This window comes from Syngnathoides biaculeatus, chromosome 4 (genome assembly GCF_019802595.1).
Source record: "Syngnathoides biaculeatus isolate LvHL_M chromosome 4, ASM1980259v1, whole genome shotgun sequence".
In the NCBI taxonomy this organism is placed as follows: domain Eukaryota; kingdom Metazoa; phylum Chordata; class Actinopteri; order Syngnathiformes; family Syngnathidae; genus Syngnathoides; species Syngnathoides biaculeatus.
In genome coordinates, this window is record NC_084643.1 from 25,386,788 (window position 1) to 25,403,016 (window position 16,229).

A 16,229-nucleotide genomic window follows, 5' to 3' on the forward strand; every position below is an offset into this window, starting at 1 on the left:
CACAAAATCCTAAAAAAAAAAACAACACACTTTTTTCTTGAAGAATGTTTTTTCCTTGAAAGGATGTAAGTATGAGGAGAGAAAGTCTTTCTTTAAAACTTTTCTGGGAACAAACATTTTTAAAAATGCATGATTTTATCCCCCCCCCCTGAAAAAAAATCTTATAATTGTAAAACATTTTCTTTAAAATCTCAAAATATGAAATTTCTCAAGAAAATTAGTTCTCCCAAAAATGTTTTTCTTGAAACTACAGTACAACAATCTCAAAATAGAATTTTGACAAATACAAAACTTTTTTTTGCTGATGGAAAAAGACTTTAAAAAGGAAATTTTGTCCTCAGCTTTTTTTTTCCTCCAAAGAATGTTTAGTGTACTTGCGTTCAATGATTGTGGTCTTGTTGCGTTCTTCTGAAAGGACCCTCTCTTCCCCCACCCCTATGAATTGACTGCTGCGTATTTTTCCCGCCCACAGTTCATCACGGAGGGCTACGCGTCTCACCTGTCCCAGCTGGAACACAACCACCGCTCTCGTCCGGCCAAGTCCAGCAGCACCCGCATGGTCCTGCGCAAGGGCAGCTTCGGCCTGGGCGCCAACAGCGACTTCCTGCGCAAGCGCAACCACCTGCTGCGCACCATCTCCTCGCAGCCCGCGCCCAGCTCGCCCACGGCGGGCGGCGTCCACGCCCGCCCCGAGCGCACCCAGAGCCAGTCGGACGGCGAGCGCGGCGCCCCCCACACCCACGTCCAGGGCGCCGCGCAGCGCAGCATGAGCATCGCAGCGGGGTGTTGGGGACGCAGCAGCAGCACCAAGATGGAGGCGGGAGCCCTCGGCCACAAATGAGCAGAGCGCCTCCGGAAATACTCCCACCGATGCCTATTCGCTACAGCGAACCCCTGTTTATGGTTGGGGGTATGACAGACCCACGTGCAATTGTTGAAAGATTTTAATTGTTTTAACGCGCCCATTGCAACTTTTTAAAGTATTCCTTAGTGGCTGTTCTCAGACTTTCTTCCAAAATCACGATTAACCCCACCCCTCCCAAAAATGAAATGTCAAAACACCAAAATGTTCAATGTAGCCACATCCTCATCTTATTGCGAAGTGCAGATGAGCTAACAGGAATTCGATCGATGTTCTCGTCATGATAAACTTTCAAACACATGCTAAAAAGAATCTGCATGATGTAGCAGGGGTTCACTGTATAGTGTTTCCACAAATTCTCCTATTTTTCTCCCCCTCAAAAGCCTTGTCTGATAGCAAAGTAGTGCTTTCGTGCCAGCTTGTGGTCGCCGGCCAAGCACAGGGGACATCAAAATTTAGAATAAAAATATATAGGCTATAGTGTTTTTAAGTTTTAGACCAAAAAATACAAGACAGCAACAAGCGTTAATGGCTTACTGATGATTTGACTGTGGGGGCACTGGCCCTCTCCTCTAACAACCCGGGCTAAAGTTCTCTCACACTAGATCTGTATCATCAACATACTTCCTGGAAAGCAGTTCTGATTTTAATAGGCCTTTGGTGCTAACTTGCAACTTCGTTGAGTACATCGGAAACAGCGCAAAAACCGCAAATAGTGAAATGATCAACGAATCGCGAGGGTAGGTTCCACGATGGGGGGGGTCGCGAATAGGTGAATTTGTGAATAGGCGGGGGAATGTACTGTATGCCATTCAGGTTCCGCTCTTCAATCTTGGATATTTTTTGGGATTCGACCAGGGCCCAAAATGCTGTATACTTCTGCTCCAAACTTGACTTCAGTGGCTCCAAGCACAACACAAACTTTATGGAGAACGGATTCGGAGAGGAAAACTGGATTCGCCCCTCCCCCACCAAAATTATCATCACGTCAAGAAAATGACTTAACACCAACTGCTCCTTTCCTTCCTGCCCCCAACCCAGAACTCAACAGTTGTAAGTATTTGGGCCGCACTGGAAAAAACAAAACATTATGCTGAGAGATTCAAGTCAGAATTTTAGGGCAAAGTATTTTCGAGAATAAAAAGTTTTTTAAAAAAGGAAGTTTTTATCTACCCTGACAAAAGAGCTTTTTTTCTTGGAAATAGGAGTCAACCCTCTTTTGGGGGAAAAAAAAAAAACGTTATCAAAAATATTTTTAAATGAAAAATAAACTGTAAACCACCCACCCCAAAAATGTTTTTCAGTTTAAACCTACTACTTTCTGGATTTTCTTTTCTCAAAATATCCAACTTTTGTATCAAAAGCAAGATTTTTTTTAAATGCCCCCCCCCCCCAAAAAAAAAAACAATTTCTAAAAAAAATGCAACCTAAAAATTACAAAAAAAAAATCTTGGCAACATTTTTCCACAAAAACATTTACCTCAAGAATATGACTGCAATTGAAAAAAAAACCGGCTTGTCGAAAATATAAAAATATACAAGCTTTTTCAAAATATACAACCTGTTACTCAAAGATTTACACAATTTCTTATGACAAGCTGTCTTGAAATGTAGTTTATTTGAGAAACTATGAAAAATATTTAAAAAAATTAACACTAAACTTTATTTACAGTACGTATGTGATTTTTTTAACTTTGTACATGACGACTTTTCACACAAATATTCTTTTTTCCCCCTCTGGAAAACAAACTCTTCAAATCGAGACTTTTTCCCAAGAATATTGAAATTTCTCTAGAAAAAAAGAAAGGTTCTCATAAGGTTATGATTCCTTTCTCCCCAAAAAATCTTCAAGATTTTCATTTTACCCCCCCAGGAAAAGGCTCATACAATTTGAGTCTTGTCATATTAAAACTTTTGTTTCCCCTCACAAATCTTTTTTCTTGAAAGCAAGACTAATTAGATAAGATTATTTTATCATTAATAATGAAATAATAATACAATAAACTTTTTCTACGAAATAATTCCATTGTAATTTTGGAAGATATATATATATATATATATATATAAAAGCTTTTATCTTTTTATCTTCAGGTGTTCCTTCAAAATAGATTTTTTTCTGAAAAATGTGACGTCTCTGAACCCCCCCCCCCCCCAAAAAAAAAAAAAAAACTCTTACCTGTTAAGTACAGGACAGTTTTTTTTTTTCCTTCTGGGAGATATTTGGATTTTTTTTAGAAATGTACGACTTGTCTCATTAGCTTTCAATGTGGACCACACTTTTTTTTTTTGGAGGGGGTTGAGAGACCCATACTTAGTTGAAGTGTATGCATATTTTCTTGCAAATATGCAGCACTCTCCTGCTAAAATTCTGTCTTGAACGTGCCAGCATAATTGTTTATTCTTTTCAGCACGGTCCTTCTTCATCCACCAACTCCCAAAACAAACAGGACTCGTTGAACTCATGAATGTGCCAAAGTTCTCAAAGCGGAGAGAGGGAACCATGTAGTGTGTACGGGCGCCTCCACACACCATGTTTGTACATTACGGTGATGTATATTATAAATACGAGCGTTCTTGGTTCTGCACAAATGCTGTCTGCTCCACTCCAAAGTATCTTCTTTATTATTCCTAATATTTGAATTTTCAGTTGATTTCAGTGGAGCAAAATTATTTTGGAATTATTGGACTTGTTTTAGTGTGGCCTGGCACCGTATTGTCATTTCTTTTGAATTCATTATTATTATGAGCGTTGTTTTGTTTTCTTGCCAATCACACTTGTGTTCTATTTATTATGATATTGTAACCTTTGTTAAACGCTATTTTGGAACTCTGGAAAGTGGCTTTATCCCGCACGCTGTACATGAGGTGTTGAATATGTTTGTAAAATGAGTGTAGAAATCGTGATGTCCACGTATAAAACATAAAAGAAATGAGGTTTATAATAGGACGACGACGATAAGGTGAGCTATGCACTGGAGTGACTGCAACGGACCACCGACGTGCCGGGGAAAGTGTGCAATACTTGTGCAACACAACAACACACAATCGGAGGTGTCTTGGTCAGAATGTATATGAACAAAATACATAATCGGGGCTCCAGGCCAACTTGCACAAGTCGATTTGAAGTTGTTGGCACACCAAGGACAAAAGTATTGGGATGAACGGCAAACCTGCAACTTGAGTTCTCAAGATTTATGAAGTGGGTTTGTTATGTATTCTGACCCTGTTAACACTGTTATGTTGCAGCCATTTACTAAAATCATTCTTAATCCACCCCCCAAGCGGTCAGGCCCTCTGCACAGTACTTATGAGAATTAGCCTTTTATGCTAATGCAGGAAATGATGCAACAAGTTTTTCCACACCTGGATTTGGTGATCCTCTGGCATTCCTCGTTGCAGATCCTTTCCACTTCTGCAGGTTGGAGGGTGAATGTTGATGGACAGCCATTTTCAGGTCTCTCCAGAGATGCTCAATTAGGTTTAAGTCAGGGAACAGACAGATGTTCTGAAGCCACGCCAATATTGTAGCTGTTTGCCTAGGGTCATTGGCTTGTTGGAAAGAAAACCTTTGGCCCAGTCTGAGGTCCTGAGCACTCTGGAGAAGGTTTTTGTCTACGATGTCCCTGTACTTGGCCGCATTCCTCTTTCTTTGATTTAACTAGTCGTGCAGTCCCTGCAGCTGAAAAACACCCCCACATTATGATGCTGCCACCACCATGCTTCACTGCTGACACAGTATTACACCAGTGATGAGCAGTGCCAGGTTTTCTCCACACATACTTCTTAGAATTATGACCAAAATGTTCTATCTTGGTCTCACCAGACAAGAGACTCTTATTTCTCCCCATCTTGGAATCCTTCAGGTGTTTTTTCTTTTTCGCAATCTCCATGTGGGCTTTCATGTGCCTTGCATTGAGGACAGGCTTCTGCTGGGCCACTCTGAATGGTTGGGGGGCTGCAGTGATAGCTGCCGTTCTAGAACTTTCTCCATTGTGCTAACTGCATCTCTGGAGCTCAGCCACAGTGATCATTGGGTTCTTCGTTACTTCTCTCACCAAGGCTCTTCTCCCCCAATTGCTCAGTTTGGCCAAACGGCCAGCTCGAACAAGGGTTCTTTCTGGTCATCCCAAATGTTTTTCTTTTAAAGGATTATGGAGGCCACTGTGCTTTTAGGAACTCTAAATCCAGCAGATTGTTCTTGGGTAACCTTGGCCAGATCTGTGCTTTGCCTCAATTCTGTTTCTGGACTCTTCAGGCAGTTCCTTTGACCTCCTGATTCTCATTTGTTCTGACATGCACTGTGAGCTGCTTTCCTAATCAAGTCCAATCAGTATAATCTAACACAGCTGGACTCCAACGAAGGTGTTGAACCATTTCAAGGATGATCAGAAGAAATGGACACCACCCAGGTTAAATATCGGAGTGCCACAGCAATGCCTCTGAATACTTAGGACTATGATATTTCAGTTTTTCTTTTTTCAATAAATCTGCATAAATAATTGTTTTTCTGTCAGTATGAGCTTCTGTGCGTACATTGAGGGGAAACCATGAACAAATTATTTTAGCAGATGGCTGCAATATAACTGAAAAAACAATAGGGTCTGACTACTTTCTGCACATAATGTATATAAATGTTTCTTGAAAATCTACGACTACTTCCTTTAAAAAAAAGATGACCAAAAAAACAAAATCCAGGGACCTTTTTTTTTAAAATTGTAAAATTTCAAGTTTTGTCTTGAAGACTTAAAATATATGACTTCTCAAAAAAGTAAGATTTCAAAACTCAAGATTATATCCAAAATATGACTTCTGGAGCACATTTTTTCCATGGTAACTCTCTGAAATCATGGGAAATCAAAAGAAATCAGAAAAAGAATTGTGGAGATCCACGAGTCTGGCTCATCCTTGGGTACAATTTCCAGATGCTTGAAACTGCCAGATTCATCTGTTCAAATAATTATACACAACTATAAACATGGGAATGTCCAGCCATTTCACCTCTCAAGGAGGAGATGGGCTTTGTGTCCCAGTGATGAACGGGTTTTGGTCGTAAATGTGCGAATCAACTCCAAAACAAACGCCAAAGACCTTGTGAAGGTGCTGGATGTAGGTGGTAAGAATGTGTCATTATCCACAGTGAAATGACTCCTGCACCGACCGGCGTGAGCTGAAAGGCCACTGAGCAAAAACGAAGCCATTACTCCCAAAGAAATAATAATAATAAAAAAAAAAGATTACAGTTTGGTGCCATCTTTGCTCTTCCAAATGAACAGTGACCCTAAGCAAACTGACAAAACGGTTCAAAAGTGGCTTGAGGATAACAATGTCAATGACGTGGAGTAACCATCGCAAAGCCCTGATCTGAATCCCAGACAACATTTGTGGGCAGGCGCGTTACACCAGTTCTGGCAGTCGGAATTGGCCAGGATTCCAGCAGAGTACTGTCAGAAGCTTGCGGAAATTTACCAAAAACATTTGCTCCAAGTCATGCAGTTCAAAGGAAATGGAAGGGACAAGGAAATGTGTGTGTGTAAACTTTTCACCTCAAAGAAAATAACAAACTTCCCTTAGAAATGATCTTGTCATTATTGTGGCATTAAACAAAATGAAATAATTTTGGTGATCCTGACTGACATAAAACAGGAGAGGTTATATACACACACACACATAAATATCTTGGTGAAAAAGTTCCAACATTCTCACAAAAGAATGCATGTTAGTACAAATTTGTGGAATTCACATTTTCCCCCAAAACATACAATATGTAAAATATGAGATTGGCTGGCAAGCAGTTCAGGGTGAACCCCGCCTCCTGCCCATTCACAGCTAGGAAAGGCTCCACCAGCACTCCCGTGACCCTCGTGAGGATAAGCAGCTCAGAATTTTCCTTTTTTCCCCCCCTTGAAAATGTCTGTTTTTTTTTATTTTAACATTACACTTTTCTCTCCCCAAAATACAAATTATTGGATTTTTTCTTAAAAATGTACACCACTGGAATTTTTCTAAAAATGGTGTGATGGCCTTGTTACAAAAATATAAATGATTTGTAACATTACTTTTTAAATCAAAAAGAGTATTGGATTTTTCCCACCCCCCATGTAAAAAAGTTTTCTTGAAAACATACAATATATTTTCCATTTTATATCTTTTCTGGAAATGTTCTTTTTCTCAAAGACACCTTTCTAAATACTTTTTTCTTCCCACCCAAAAATTAGGACATTGCCAATATATTTTTTCCCCTCATGACATGACATTTTTCTCTCAATTTTGGGGGTGGGTAACATTGGACTTTTCTAGAAAAAAAAAAAAAAAAGATTTTTGAAACCATCTGATTATTTTTTTTTCAGTTTCTTATTAAAAAACTTTACTTGAAAATGTTTGCCTTGCCAAAACACAGAACTTTTTCCCCCCTCAAAAATGTATGATTATTGCAAATATTTGACTTTTGTCCTTTTTTTTTTTTTTTTAACTATTGGGACTTTGAATTAAAAACTTAACAACAGAGGACTCACCTGGAAACGTTTGTTTTGTAAAATGTTTGACTTTTTTTCTTTTTTCTAGACTGTACGACTACAGCTTTCCAAAGATGTATGAGCCTCATCTAGAAAAGGACTTGGCTTCAGCTGGGACGGGCACTTGATGTGGTTCAGGTTTGCCCGAGCATGGACCAGAACCCCTTCCTATCGGTTGAGTCCCAGAACTCTCTGGAAGGAGCTGCCGTCTCCTTTGGTGGCCTGCTACGGGAACCCCAAAAAGTCTCCATTAAGCACAATTTCAAATATTATATTTCCACTTCTGTATTTTGGAACAATTTTTTTGCGCTACCTTGTTGATGTCTTTGTGCTTCTCCCTGCTGACGATCTCCTCGATGATCTCGCCCTCGCCTCGCACCAATCTGGGGGAGCACCAGCAGCCTGAGCTTATCTTATTTTATCTTATCTTAACTTGAAAGGCTCCCGTTGAGAGCGGCCCGCTGACCTGGTGCGTCCCGTTTCGGGGTCGACCACCCTGCGGATGATGCTCTGCCGGGCGTCGTACTCCTCCTTGGTCAGAGGCCTCCTAGTGGCCAGCCGCGACTTCTGCTCGTCCGTCATCACTGCGCACACAAATACACCCCAAACTAACGTTTGCGCTCCCTGAAAAGATAAAAATGATTACACATACTTGATTCCACTCAGCGACCAATGATTGGGCTCCCTTAAGAAATGATTTGGGATTGTAATTGGACTCCCTGAATTGTGCCTAGCAACAAATGAATGGGCTCCCTAAACCCATTGATTCCATTCCCTTCTATTCCAGAATTAGTTTTATACCGGACTGGCCTCTTCCACCTAATTTTGGTCTGCTGCTCTCATTGAAACCATCAATTTCAGTTTGTGAATTCCATCCATCCATTTTCTAAGACGCTTATCCTCACAAGGGTCCCGGGAGTGCTGGTGCCTATCCCATCTGTCAAGGGGCAGGAGGTGGGGTACACCCTGAACTGGTTGCCAGCCAATCGCAGGGCACATTGAGAAAAACAGCTGGACTAACAATCACACCTAGGGTCAATTTAGATTGTCTTATTAATGTTGCATGTTTTTTGGGATGTGGAAGAAACCGGAATGCCCGGAGAAAACTCATGTACGCAGGCAGGCACGGGGAGAACATGCAAACTCCACACAGGGAGGCCTGGGATTGAACCCGAGTCCTCAGAACTGTGAGGCCAACGCTTTCCAGCTGAACCACCGTGCCGCTAGTTTGTGAATTTTGCCCTGCAAAAAAAATTATTGCGCTCCTTCGGACAAAGGACTGCAGTTCCTGAAACGAAAGATTTTGTTTGTCGCGTTATTGCGAGTCACCTGGGCCGAGTTCCACGCCGCCATCGTCGCTCTGCCAAAGCTCGAGCGAGGACGACGACGGCTTGGCTGGCGCGACGTTCAGCGGCTCCGCCAGCTTCATCAGCTTCTTCTGTATTTCTTCCATCTTCCTTTTTTTGGGTTTCTTCTCTCCCTCCGCCTTTCTTTTCTCCAGTTTTCTCTTCTTCCTCTCCTTCTTTCTCTGCTTCTTCAGCTTGGCCTTCTTCTTCTTCTTCTTTGATTTTCTTTTCTTGGCTTTTTTTCTTTTTGTCGTTTCATCGCTCGACGACGACGAAGACGATGAGGAAGAAGAGGATGACGATGTCGATGATGAGGAGCTTCGACTTCGCTTCTTTGCTTGCCTTTTTCCACCTGAAAAGACGAATAGAGTTAGTATCTCCCCAATAAAAAGTGTTTTGTAGCCACTGTGACTCATTTGTGCGGTTCTAACCTTGACTTTTGCGTGACATCTTCTTCGATTTGCTTCGACTTCTGCTGCTGGATGAAGACGACGACGATGAAGACGACGAGGAGGACGAAGACCTTCTTCGCTTCTTCTTTACTTTGTGATTTTTCTCCTCGTCTCTGCTTCGTTTCGGGGATCTGCTTCGGTCCATGTGGCGTTGAAGATCGTTTGATTTTAAATTCAAGTGAAATAATGAATCTGAGCGATAGTTCAGATCAGGAGCTAAGTCGCCAATGCGAGAACGTTTGGGGCGGTGCGTCTGCTATTTGTTTCCGAATGACAATTACGTTCACGACATTTAGTTCCGACTTTTTTTTAAAAAACGGAAAAAAGATAATAACGAAGTTAGGAAAACTTAGATTTAAATTCTTCCATTTTGCTAAGTGAAATATCAATGGAAGTCAGAATTTCAACAAGTGAAACGAAATATATATGTGAAAAAGTTAAAATATCCATCCTTCCATGTTCTGAGCCGCTTATCCACACAAGGGTTGTAGGAGTGCTGGAGGTTATCCCAGCTATCTTCGGGCGGGAGGCGGGGTACACTATGTACTGGTTGCCAGCCAATCGCAGGACACATAGAGACAGACAACCATTCACGCTCACAATCACACTTTATGACAATTTAGTCTCCAATTAATACATGTACATGCTTTTGGGATGTGGGAGGAAACCCACTCAGGCACTGGGAGAACAACAACATGCAAACTCCACACAGGCGTGGGCAGGATTTCAACCCTGATCCTCAAAGCTGTCAGGCAGACACTAGCAGTCGTATCACCCTTGCAAATATTTTGAAAACTTGTTTACTGGTGTTTTAAAAAACATTTATATACTGTATATTTTTAAACGTTAATTTTAATCATGTTCCTTTCTTCCAAATGCACCTTCATGCCTTCTAGTCCAGCACTGACTTTTGTATTCCTTGCTTACAAAGATCTGAACACTAGACGGTCTCCATTTGTGTGTCACTGCTGACCCAAAAGTGTGGTCAATGGAAGTTTGTATACTCAGGACTGTCATGGAGTGAACGGGACCCCAACACGTAGCGCGTCTTAGCGCAACTCTTTCTGAAATTCCCCAGAATCATTTCATTGGTGTTTTGCAAAAAGGGCAAATAAAGTATTTGTTTACAAAAGATGACATATTAACTGAAAGAGGGAAACAACAGAGTCTCAAAAGAATATTTGCAAATATTTATTTCAGTTTTTACAAAGGCATTAGTGAATCTTTAAAGCTTTTGTATACTGTGTAACAGGCTCCTGATTGAATCAGCCCTTTTTTCCGCTCAACACTGCATCGCTTCGCTTTTGGGATGAACGCCGCCTTGCACCCTTAAATACTTTGTATACGTTGCTGTAGCAATAAATAAAATAATCTCTGGTGACCCCGTTTAAAAAAAAAAAAAAAGTCCCAAAGACAAACTGAATCCTTTTACATGGAGAGGATGCAACAGTCAAACGTTATTGGACACTTGGAAGGGCTGAAAAAATAAAAATTAAACAAGACGGGAGCCTTAAACTAAACCCCCAATCCAAAAAACCAACAAAAAAACATTGAGGTGGGGGGGGGGGGCAGAGGAGGGGATGTTTTAAGTGGTGGAATGTTTTTCATTTTGGGAATGGGTCACATCCCAGATTAGGAGGCGGCCGCCATGCGGATCCTCTCGGGAGGATAGAGCAGGACGTTCTTGGCCGCTTTAATGGTGTTCTTCATGAGCATGGCCACCGTCATCGGCCCCACGCCGCCAGGCACCGGCGTGATGAAGCCCGCCTTCTGTCTCACACCTGACAAACAAAACAAACACAGAAATCCATTTCATCAACAGTTTCGGACAAAATGTAATGTGGGCGCGGGGGCTTCTCCACCATCTCCTCCTCTCAGAAAATCTACTTGCTTCTTCTTCTCATTATACCTCTTAACCACCTCTCGTAACCACACCTCCGTTGCCTACTCATGTTCTCACTAGTGCGCCCCCTTTCCAACTAAACCTCATTGCCCCCCAAGCCTCACACCCTTCTCCCAACATTACCTCCTTCTGCACTTCTCTTTATCCAAGCAGCGATACCTCTTGCCTCTTTTCTGCTTTGTTTTTATGTGTGTTTTGATACACAATGCCCGACTTGGGCCATGTTCCTAATCATAATAATATTGTGCTTTTTTTAAATGTTATTTTTAAATTTGCTAAAAAAAAAAATTATTATTATTTAAGTTTACCTTCAAAATCCACATCTCCAACCAGCCTGCTCTTTCCTGTGACTGGATCCTCCACCCGGTTGATGCCCACGTCAATGACGGCCGCGCCCTCTTTAATCATGTCGGCGGTTATGAGGTTGGGAATTCCTGAAGGCATCAAGAGAAGAACAACAATCATAACCGTGCCTTAAATAACACAGATTACACAACAACAAGGAAGTTTCATTTCACCTGCAGCAGCGATGACAATGTCGGCTATTTGAGTGTGATGTCTGAGTTGATCCTTGGGTGTGTAACGGTGAGAAATGGTCACGGTGGCATCACCTGTTAGCCCATACGAGCACATGTTAGCATTTACCACAAACTAAAAGAGTGTAGTCCAAAAAAAAGATAATAATAATAAAAAAAAAAAAAAAAAAATTACAAATTAAATGGAAAGAGTGTCCGTGGCCTACACAAGTACCAAATACATTGGAGGGCCGGTCTCGTCCCTAAAACAACTCCCAGCCAAAATGCCTGTAAGAGGTAGCGAGGTGCTTGGTTACCTCCTGGTCTCTCGTGACGTCCGTCCGTGTGCAGCAGCATGGCGATGGGCATGCCCACGTTCTTGGAGCGGCCCGCCACCACCACATTCTTGCCCAGAGTGGGAATGCCTGCATATGCACAACATATACACACTTTTATTCAGAAGACACGTACAACATAAACACACCTAACCCTAACACCTCCACATCCTGTCCACCTTCCTGCTTTCTTCTCCTAGCCTCAGCAGCTTTAATGGAGCCAAAAAGAAGAGGCCTGCACTGTTGTTACCTGTCCGTTTGATGATCTCCATGACCCCCCAGGGCGTGGCAGGCAACATGGTGGACTGATCTAGGCACATGCGGCCCACGTTGACCACGTGGAAGCCGTCCACGTCTTTGGTGGGGGCGACGGCGTTGCAGATGGTGCGTTCATCGATGTGGTCTGTGTGTGGATAAACAAGAAACATGAACCCACTTGCGCTGGCTTTTTGTGGCCGTCCTGCATAATTTTTTTTTTTTTTTTGGAAGCTTAGTATTGTAACAATGTAAACAACTATGTTAATAATGCTAATGAATGTTCCAAAGAGTGTGGATTTCTGTCATTGTGTCCCTCGGATCACGGCTGCGTTTCACTTTTACTCACCCGGCAGGGGCAGCTGCACCAGCAAGCCGTCCACGCGATGGTCCGTGTTGAGCTTAAAGATGAGGTCCAACAGCTCTTCCTCGCTGATGTCGGAACGTTTGAGGATGGTCTCGCTGGAAATTCCTGAGGAAGACGAAACATCCGTTCAGTATACAGAGGGAGACACTGTCCAGACCCATCCACAACAAACGAAAATATATGATATCCACAGACCATAGAATAAACATCTTTTCAAAAGGTTTACGAGTTATTTTTTGGGGTATACCATTAAAATACAAAATATGTAGTCATTTTTTTTGTCTATTCGCCTCAGTCAAAATGGAAAGAACAAATGATATGATTCTGTGACGTGGTGAGCTGTTGATTCTTGAACTCGGTACACCTATTTTACGTTCATGCCCATGCGCACACGTGTCCTCACCGACATCGGCGGCCGATCTGGTCTTGTTGAGGACGTACGAGTGGCTGGCGGGGTCGTCGCCGACGAGAATCACGCTGAGGTGAGGCCGCCGGTGTCCGGCCAGCATCCATTTGTCCACGTCGGACCGCGCCTCGTCCCGGATCTGCCGGGCCAGTTTCTTTCCTGAGATGACGACTGCCTCCTGCCTGTGCGCGCACAAGTTAAGACTTTTTACAACCAGTATATAAAAGGATCAGCCAAAAGGACACCATTTTTAAATGTCCGGTCTTGCATTTCTTCTAATAGTAGTACAGTGAGCGCTCTGGCAGACACACGACCACTTGTAGCCTAAAATTACTCGCTGGGAGAGTTGACTGGGCCATGTGCTCGCACGGACTCAAACATACTGGATCCTCCCAGTAACTCCAGACTGATGACTTCACCATGCCAGCAAAGCAAAATGGAGAAGGGTGCAAGAAATCAAAATAAGCTTTTCAAAGGAGTCTGTGGGAGCAGCTGCGGTCCAGCGTAATTTACTGTGACCAAACCACAAGCCAAATAATAACCGGAGCCAACTTTTGCTCTTATGTAACCGAACAGCTATCAAAGGGGGGAGAAAGGAATTAAGGAGCAATGAGCCATCGGTCAGTGATGTAACGGTGCTTTTGTTATGCCAAAGCCGAGTACAGTAAGTTGAGGAAGAAAAGTAGCACAACTCTGGGATGCTCAGCCATTTGAAAATGGGGCATTTCCCCCCCCCCCATCAGTATGGAAATGGATCAATTGGTCACCGTGTACAAAAAGGGGCTTCCTTTGGTTGTTGACATGGGATAAGTTATTATTATGTGGTGAGATTAAAATGGAATGTAAAAACCAAACATGTTATTGAAATATGAACGACTTTTTTAAGAAAATAGGGACAGAAAACTAAAAAGCTAATTAAAATAAAATGGATTAAATAAATATAATGGTTGTTATAAAACCAAAAGAGGTGATGTCAGCCCCAAATGTGAATGTTTTTAAATCCAGGTTGAAAACTCCCCCCCCCCCCTCATGCTTATGAGAATATATCCACTTTTTGATCATATTCCTTGCACTGTATGCAGTTTTAATTGTCTTTTTAAAAATATTTTCTTTGTTTGTATGGCGTTTTAAATGTTTTGTCTCTTTTTTTCAAATGCCTTTAATCACGTAAAGCACATCGAGTTACCTTGTGTATGTAATGCGCTATATAAATAAATTTGCTTTGCTTTAAAACCAAACAACTGTTTGCAACTTTTATTAAAACGGAATTTTAAAAATCCGCTTTTTTTTTTCTTTTTTAAATAACAATAAGCCAACTGCTTGCATTTCTCAATATTGACTGTTAGGAGAAAAATCTGCTTACTTCAGAGCCTTTCGTTTCACTCAAAGGGTTAAATTTTCTGGATAGTATATATTTTAACCTAAATTACATAATTCTTCACATGTACTCACCACCTTTCTCTATTCGCTTAATGGAAGCACTAACAACAATAAGGGGGGGGGGGCCTTACCATTGCACTTCTTGCTGAGGTGTGCATTTTCAAAAAGTTGCATTTATTTCTATTTCAAGTACAGTATGTGTTGGAGATCAAATTTTGATTATGCACATGCAAGTACTAAGAACTGAATGCCTCAAGTTGGGGCTTGCCTTCTCCTGGGCAGGAGGTCAAAGTTAATTAAATTATCCACTAAATGCTTGCACGGGTCGGTTTGATTTAACACGTCGACGTGCGCGTGAAAAGACTTCACGTTGGAAATAAGAGCATGTCTGTGCGTGACGAGCATCTGACTTGCTTGCAAACCCGCAACAGGGTGCAAACACTCGAGCGGATTTCATCAGCCACCTTGCTGTAATACCGGCGTGCCGCTAGGGGCGCTGTCTCAAAGGAAGAAAGACGCATTCAGTCGGACGGTCTAGTTCAAAACTCACTTTCGACCGGGGAGTGATACTCAAGCGCGAAGCTCGGAAACGTGAAGGTTCTGTCGACGAGTGCGGAAGAGCGTTGGTATAGGAAAGAAGCCATGTTGAGTAATAGTGTGGTAGGTTGTATGGCGGCCGTGGGCTCACCTCGAGGCGGACGTGTGGAGGAGACACAGCTGATGGCGAGAATGCTGGCACACTTTCCTGAGAGTCCTGACCGCAGCCATGGTGCTGAAGAAGGGCGTACGACAAGGAGGGATGGAAGGAAGGAAAGAGGAAGAAGAGCCGAGGGAGAGCTCGTAGAGCTGACAGAACGTCGACGTCTGTGGCGGCAGGAAGCGCCGCAGCAGTGGTTTATATACGACTCCGCCCACTGGCTGTGACGACACAGGCCCCGCCCCTTATCTCCTCTCGGCTGATGACATAATTTCATTTTTTTGCTCCATATCTTATTGCTGAGTGTTTATTTCTTCTTTTTTTTTTTGCTTCGTATGACGAAGACCGGTGGTCGTATATTTCTTAGATTAAGCTACTTTTATGACTAAAGTTGTAAAAATATGAAGGAAAAAAGTTGTAGTCTTTAGAAATATTGGATATATAAAAATATTTTGAGGAAAAAATTAGTTTTCACGATTCGAGTTGTACCATAATGAGAAAAAGTCAAATATGTCTGAAGGAAAGTGAAGGGAGACGACAACAGATAAGCACTTCGATAGACAAACTAATAATACAATACAGTAAGATGAGAACATTTCTGAAAAAGCATTGAATGTAAAAGCATTTGCTTAGGGATGAACATGTGCTGTATTGAGAATGTATTTTCAGTGATTAATAAAACAAATTTTCAATTTCTCTAATGAAATACGGATTCAACAACAAAAAGATTACACTCCATTTCCTGTTTATAGTCTGTATTATTTTGCATTTGCCAACACACCGTTGCCCAACACAAATAATGTTTTGTATAAATTTACAAGTTACACAGAGCACCATATTGGAGAAGTCAAATGAAATGTTGAAAAAGTAAACATATTGTTCATGGACTAACAATACCCCTTGGCATTGTTATTTGAACACACACTGTGGGTGTTTACGCTTTCATTTGGCCAGAGCATTACAGTGTATTTTATTTTTTCATTGTTTTTCCAATAACTCAACATTTCCCTTGTCTGAATGCGTCATTTTTCGTGGCCTATTATTCCAGAAAGAAAAAAAAAAAAATCCATTAACTGGCCATACACCCGAATGCAACGAGAGAATATCATGTGGTAGAGCAATACTGCATGTCAACAAGTGTCAGCGTCATATGGGTGCCACTGATATTCACAAGAGATTAAAAAAAAAAAAACTTCAAT

At 41.8% G+C, this 16,229-nt stretch overlaps 3 protein-coding genes across 7 annotated transcripts in view; 1 reads left to right on the top strand and 2 right to left on the bottom strand.

Annotated features, from left to right (window-relative positions):
• Positions 1 to 7,058, top strand: part of LOC133498962 (membrane-associated phosphatidylinositol transfer protein 2-like) — a 65,977-nt gene extending 58,919 nt beyond the window's left edge. For all 4 annotated transcript variants that reach the window (XM_061816340.1, XM_061816341.1, XM_061816342.1 and 1 more), the window contains one exon: positions 473 to 7,058. In XM_061816340.1, coding sequence (XP_061672324.1) covers positions 473 to 841 — 369 coding nt within the window. In that variant the 3' untranslated portion in view covers positions 842 to 7,058. The remainder of the gene's footprint in view (positions 1 to 472) is intronic.
• A 136-nt stretch (positions 7,059 to 7,194) lies between these two features.
• On the bottom strand, positions 7,195 to 9,660 carry arl6ip4 (ADP-ribosylation factor-like 6 interacting protein 4). 2 transcript variants are annotated; one of them, XM_061816344.1, is made up of 5 exons: positions 9,152 to 9,660; positions 8,704 to 9,072; positions 7,841 to 7,958; positions 7,688 to 7,757; positions 7,195 to 7,596 (listed from the first exon to the last, which is right to left on the bottom strand). In XM_061816344.1, the coding sequence occupies exons 1-5, from the start codon at positions 9,315 to 9,317 to the stop codon at positions 7,543 to 7,545; spliced, it is 777 nt and encodes a 258-aa protein (XP_061672328.1). In that variant the 5' UTR covers positions 9,318 to 9,660; the 3' UTR covers positions 7,195 to 7,542. The 2 variants fall into 2 exon arrangements, with proteins under 2 accessions (XP_061672328.1, XP_061672327.1); XM_061816343.1 differs by having other exon boundaries at positions 7,195 to 7,599; positions 9,152 to 9,490.
• Positions 9,661 to 10,350: 690 nt separating this feature from the next.
• Positions 10,351 to 15,214, bottom strand: mthfd2 (methylenetetrahydrofolate dehydrogenase (NADP+ dependent) 2, methenyltetrahydrofolate cyclohydrolase). The gene is made up of 8 exons (XM_061818306.1): positions 15,022 to 15,214; positions 12,951 to 13,135; positions 12,530 to 12,652; positions 12,176 to 12,328; positions 11,908 to 12,015; positions 11,594 to 11,686; positions 11,384 to 11,509; positions 10,351 to 10,953 (listed from the first exon to the last, which is right to left on the bottom strand). The coding sequence occupies exons 1-8, from the start codon at positions 15,099 to 15,101 to the stop codon at positions 10,805 to 10,807; spliced, it is 1,017 nt and encodes a 338-aa protein (XP_061674290.1). The 5' UTR covers positions 15,102 to 15,214; the 3' UTR covers positions 10,351 to 10,804.
• Between the last annotated feature and the right edge of the window lie 1,015 nt (positions 15,215 to 16,229).

Excerpts from the sequence above, each read along its gene's own strand:
- arl6ip4 (XM_061816343.1), bottom strand. The coding sequence starts at position 9,317 with ATGGACCGAAGCAGATCCCCGAAACGAAGCAGAGACGAGGAGAAAAAT. Across the intron at positions 9,073-9,151 it reads GATGTCACGCAAAAGTCAAG|GTGGAAAAAGGCAAGCAAAG; the intron begins GTTAGAACCGCA and ends TCGTCTTTTCAG. Across the intron at positions 7,758-7,840 it reads CCCGAAACGGGACGCACCAG|ATTGGTGCGAGGCGAGGGCG; the intron begins GTCAGCGGGCCG and ends GTGCTCCCCCAG.
- mthfd2 (XM_061818306.1), bottom strand. The coding sequence starts at position 15,101 with ATGGCTGCGGTCAGGACTCTCAGGAAAGTGTGCCAGCATTCTCGCCAT. Across the intron at positions 11,510-11,593 it reads CATTGTCATCGCTGCTGCAG|GAATTCCCAACCTCATAACC; the intron begins GTGAAATGAAAC and ends TGATGCCTTCAG. Across the intron at positions 10,954-11,383 it reads TGGAGATGTGGATTTTGAAG|GTGTGAGACAGAAGGCGGGC; the intron begins GTAAACTTAAAT and ends TTTGTTTGTCAG.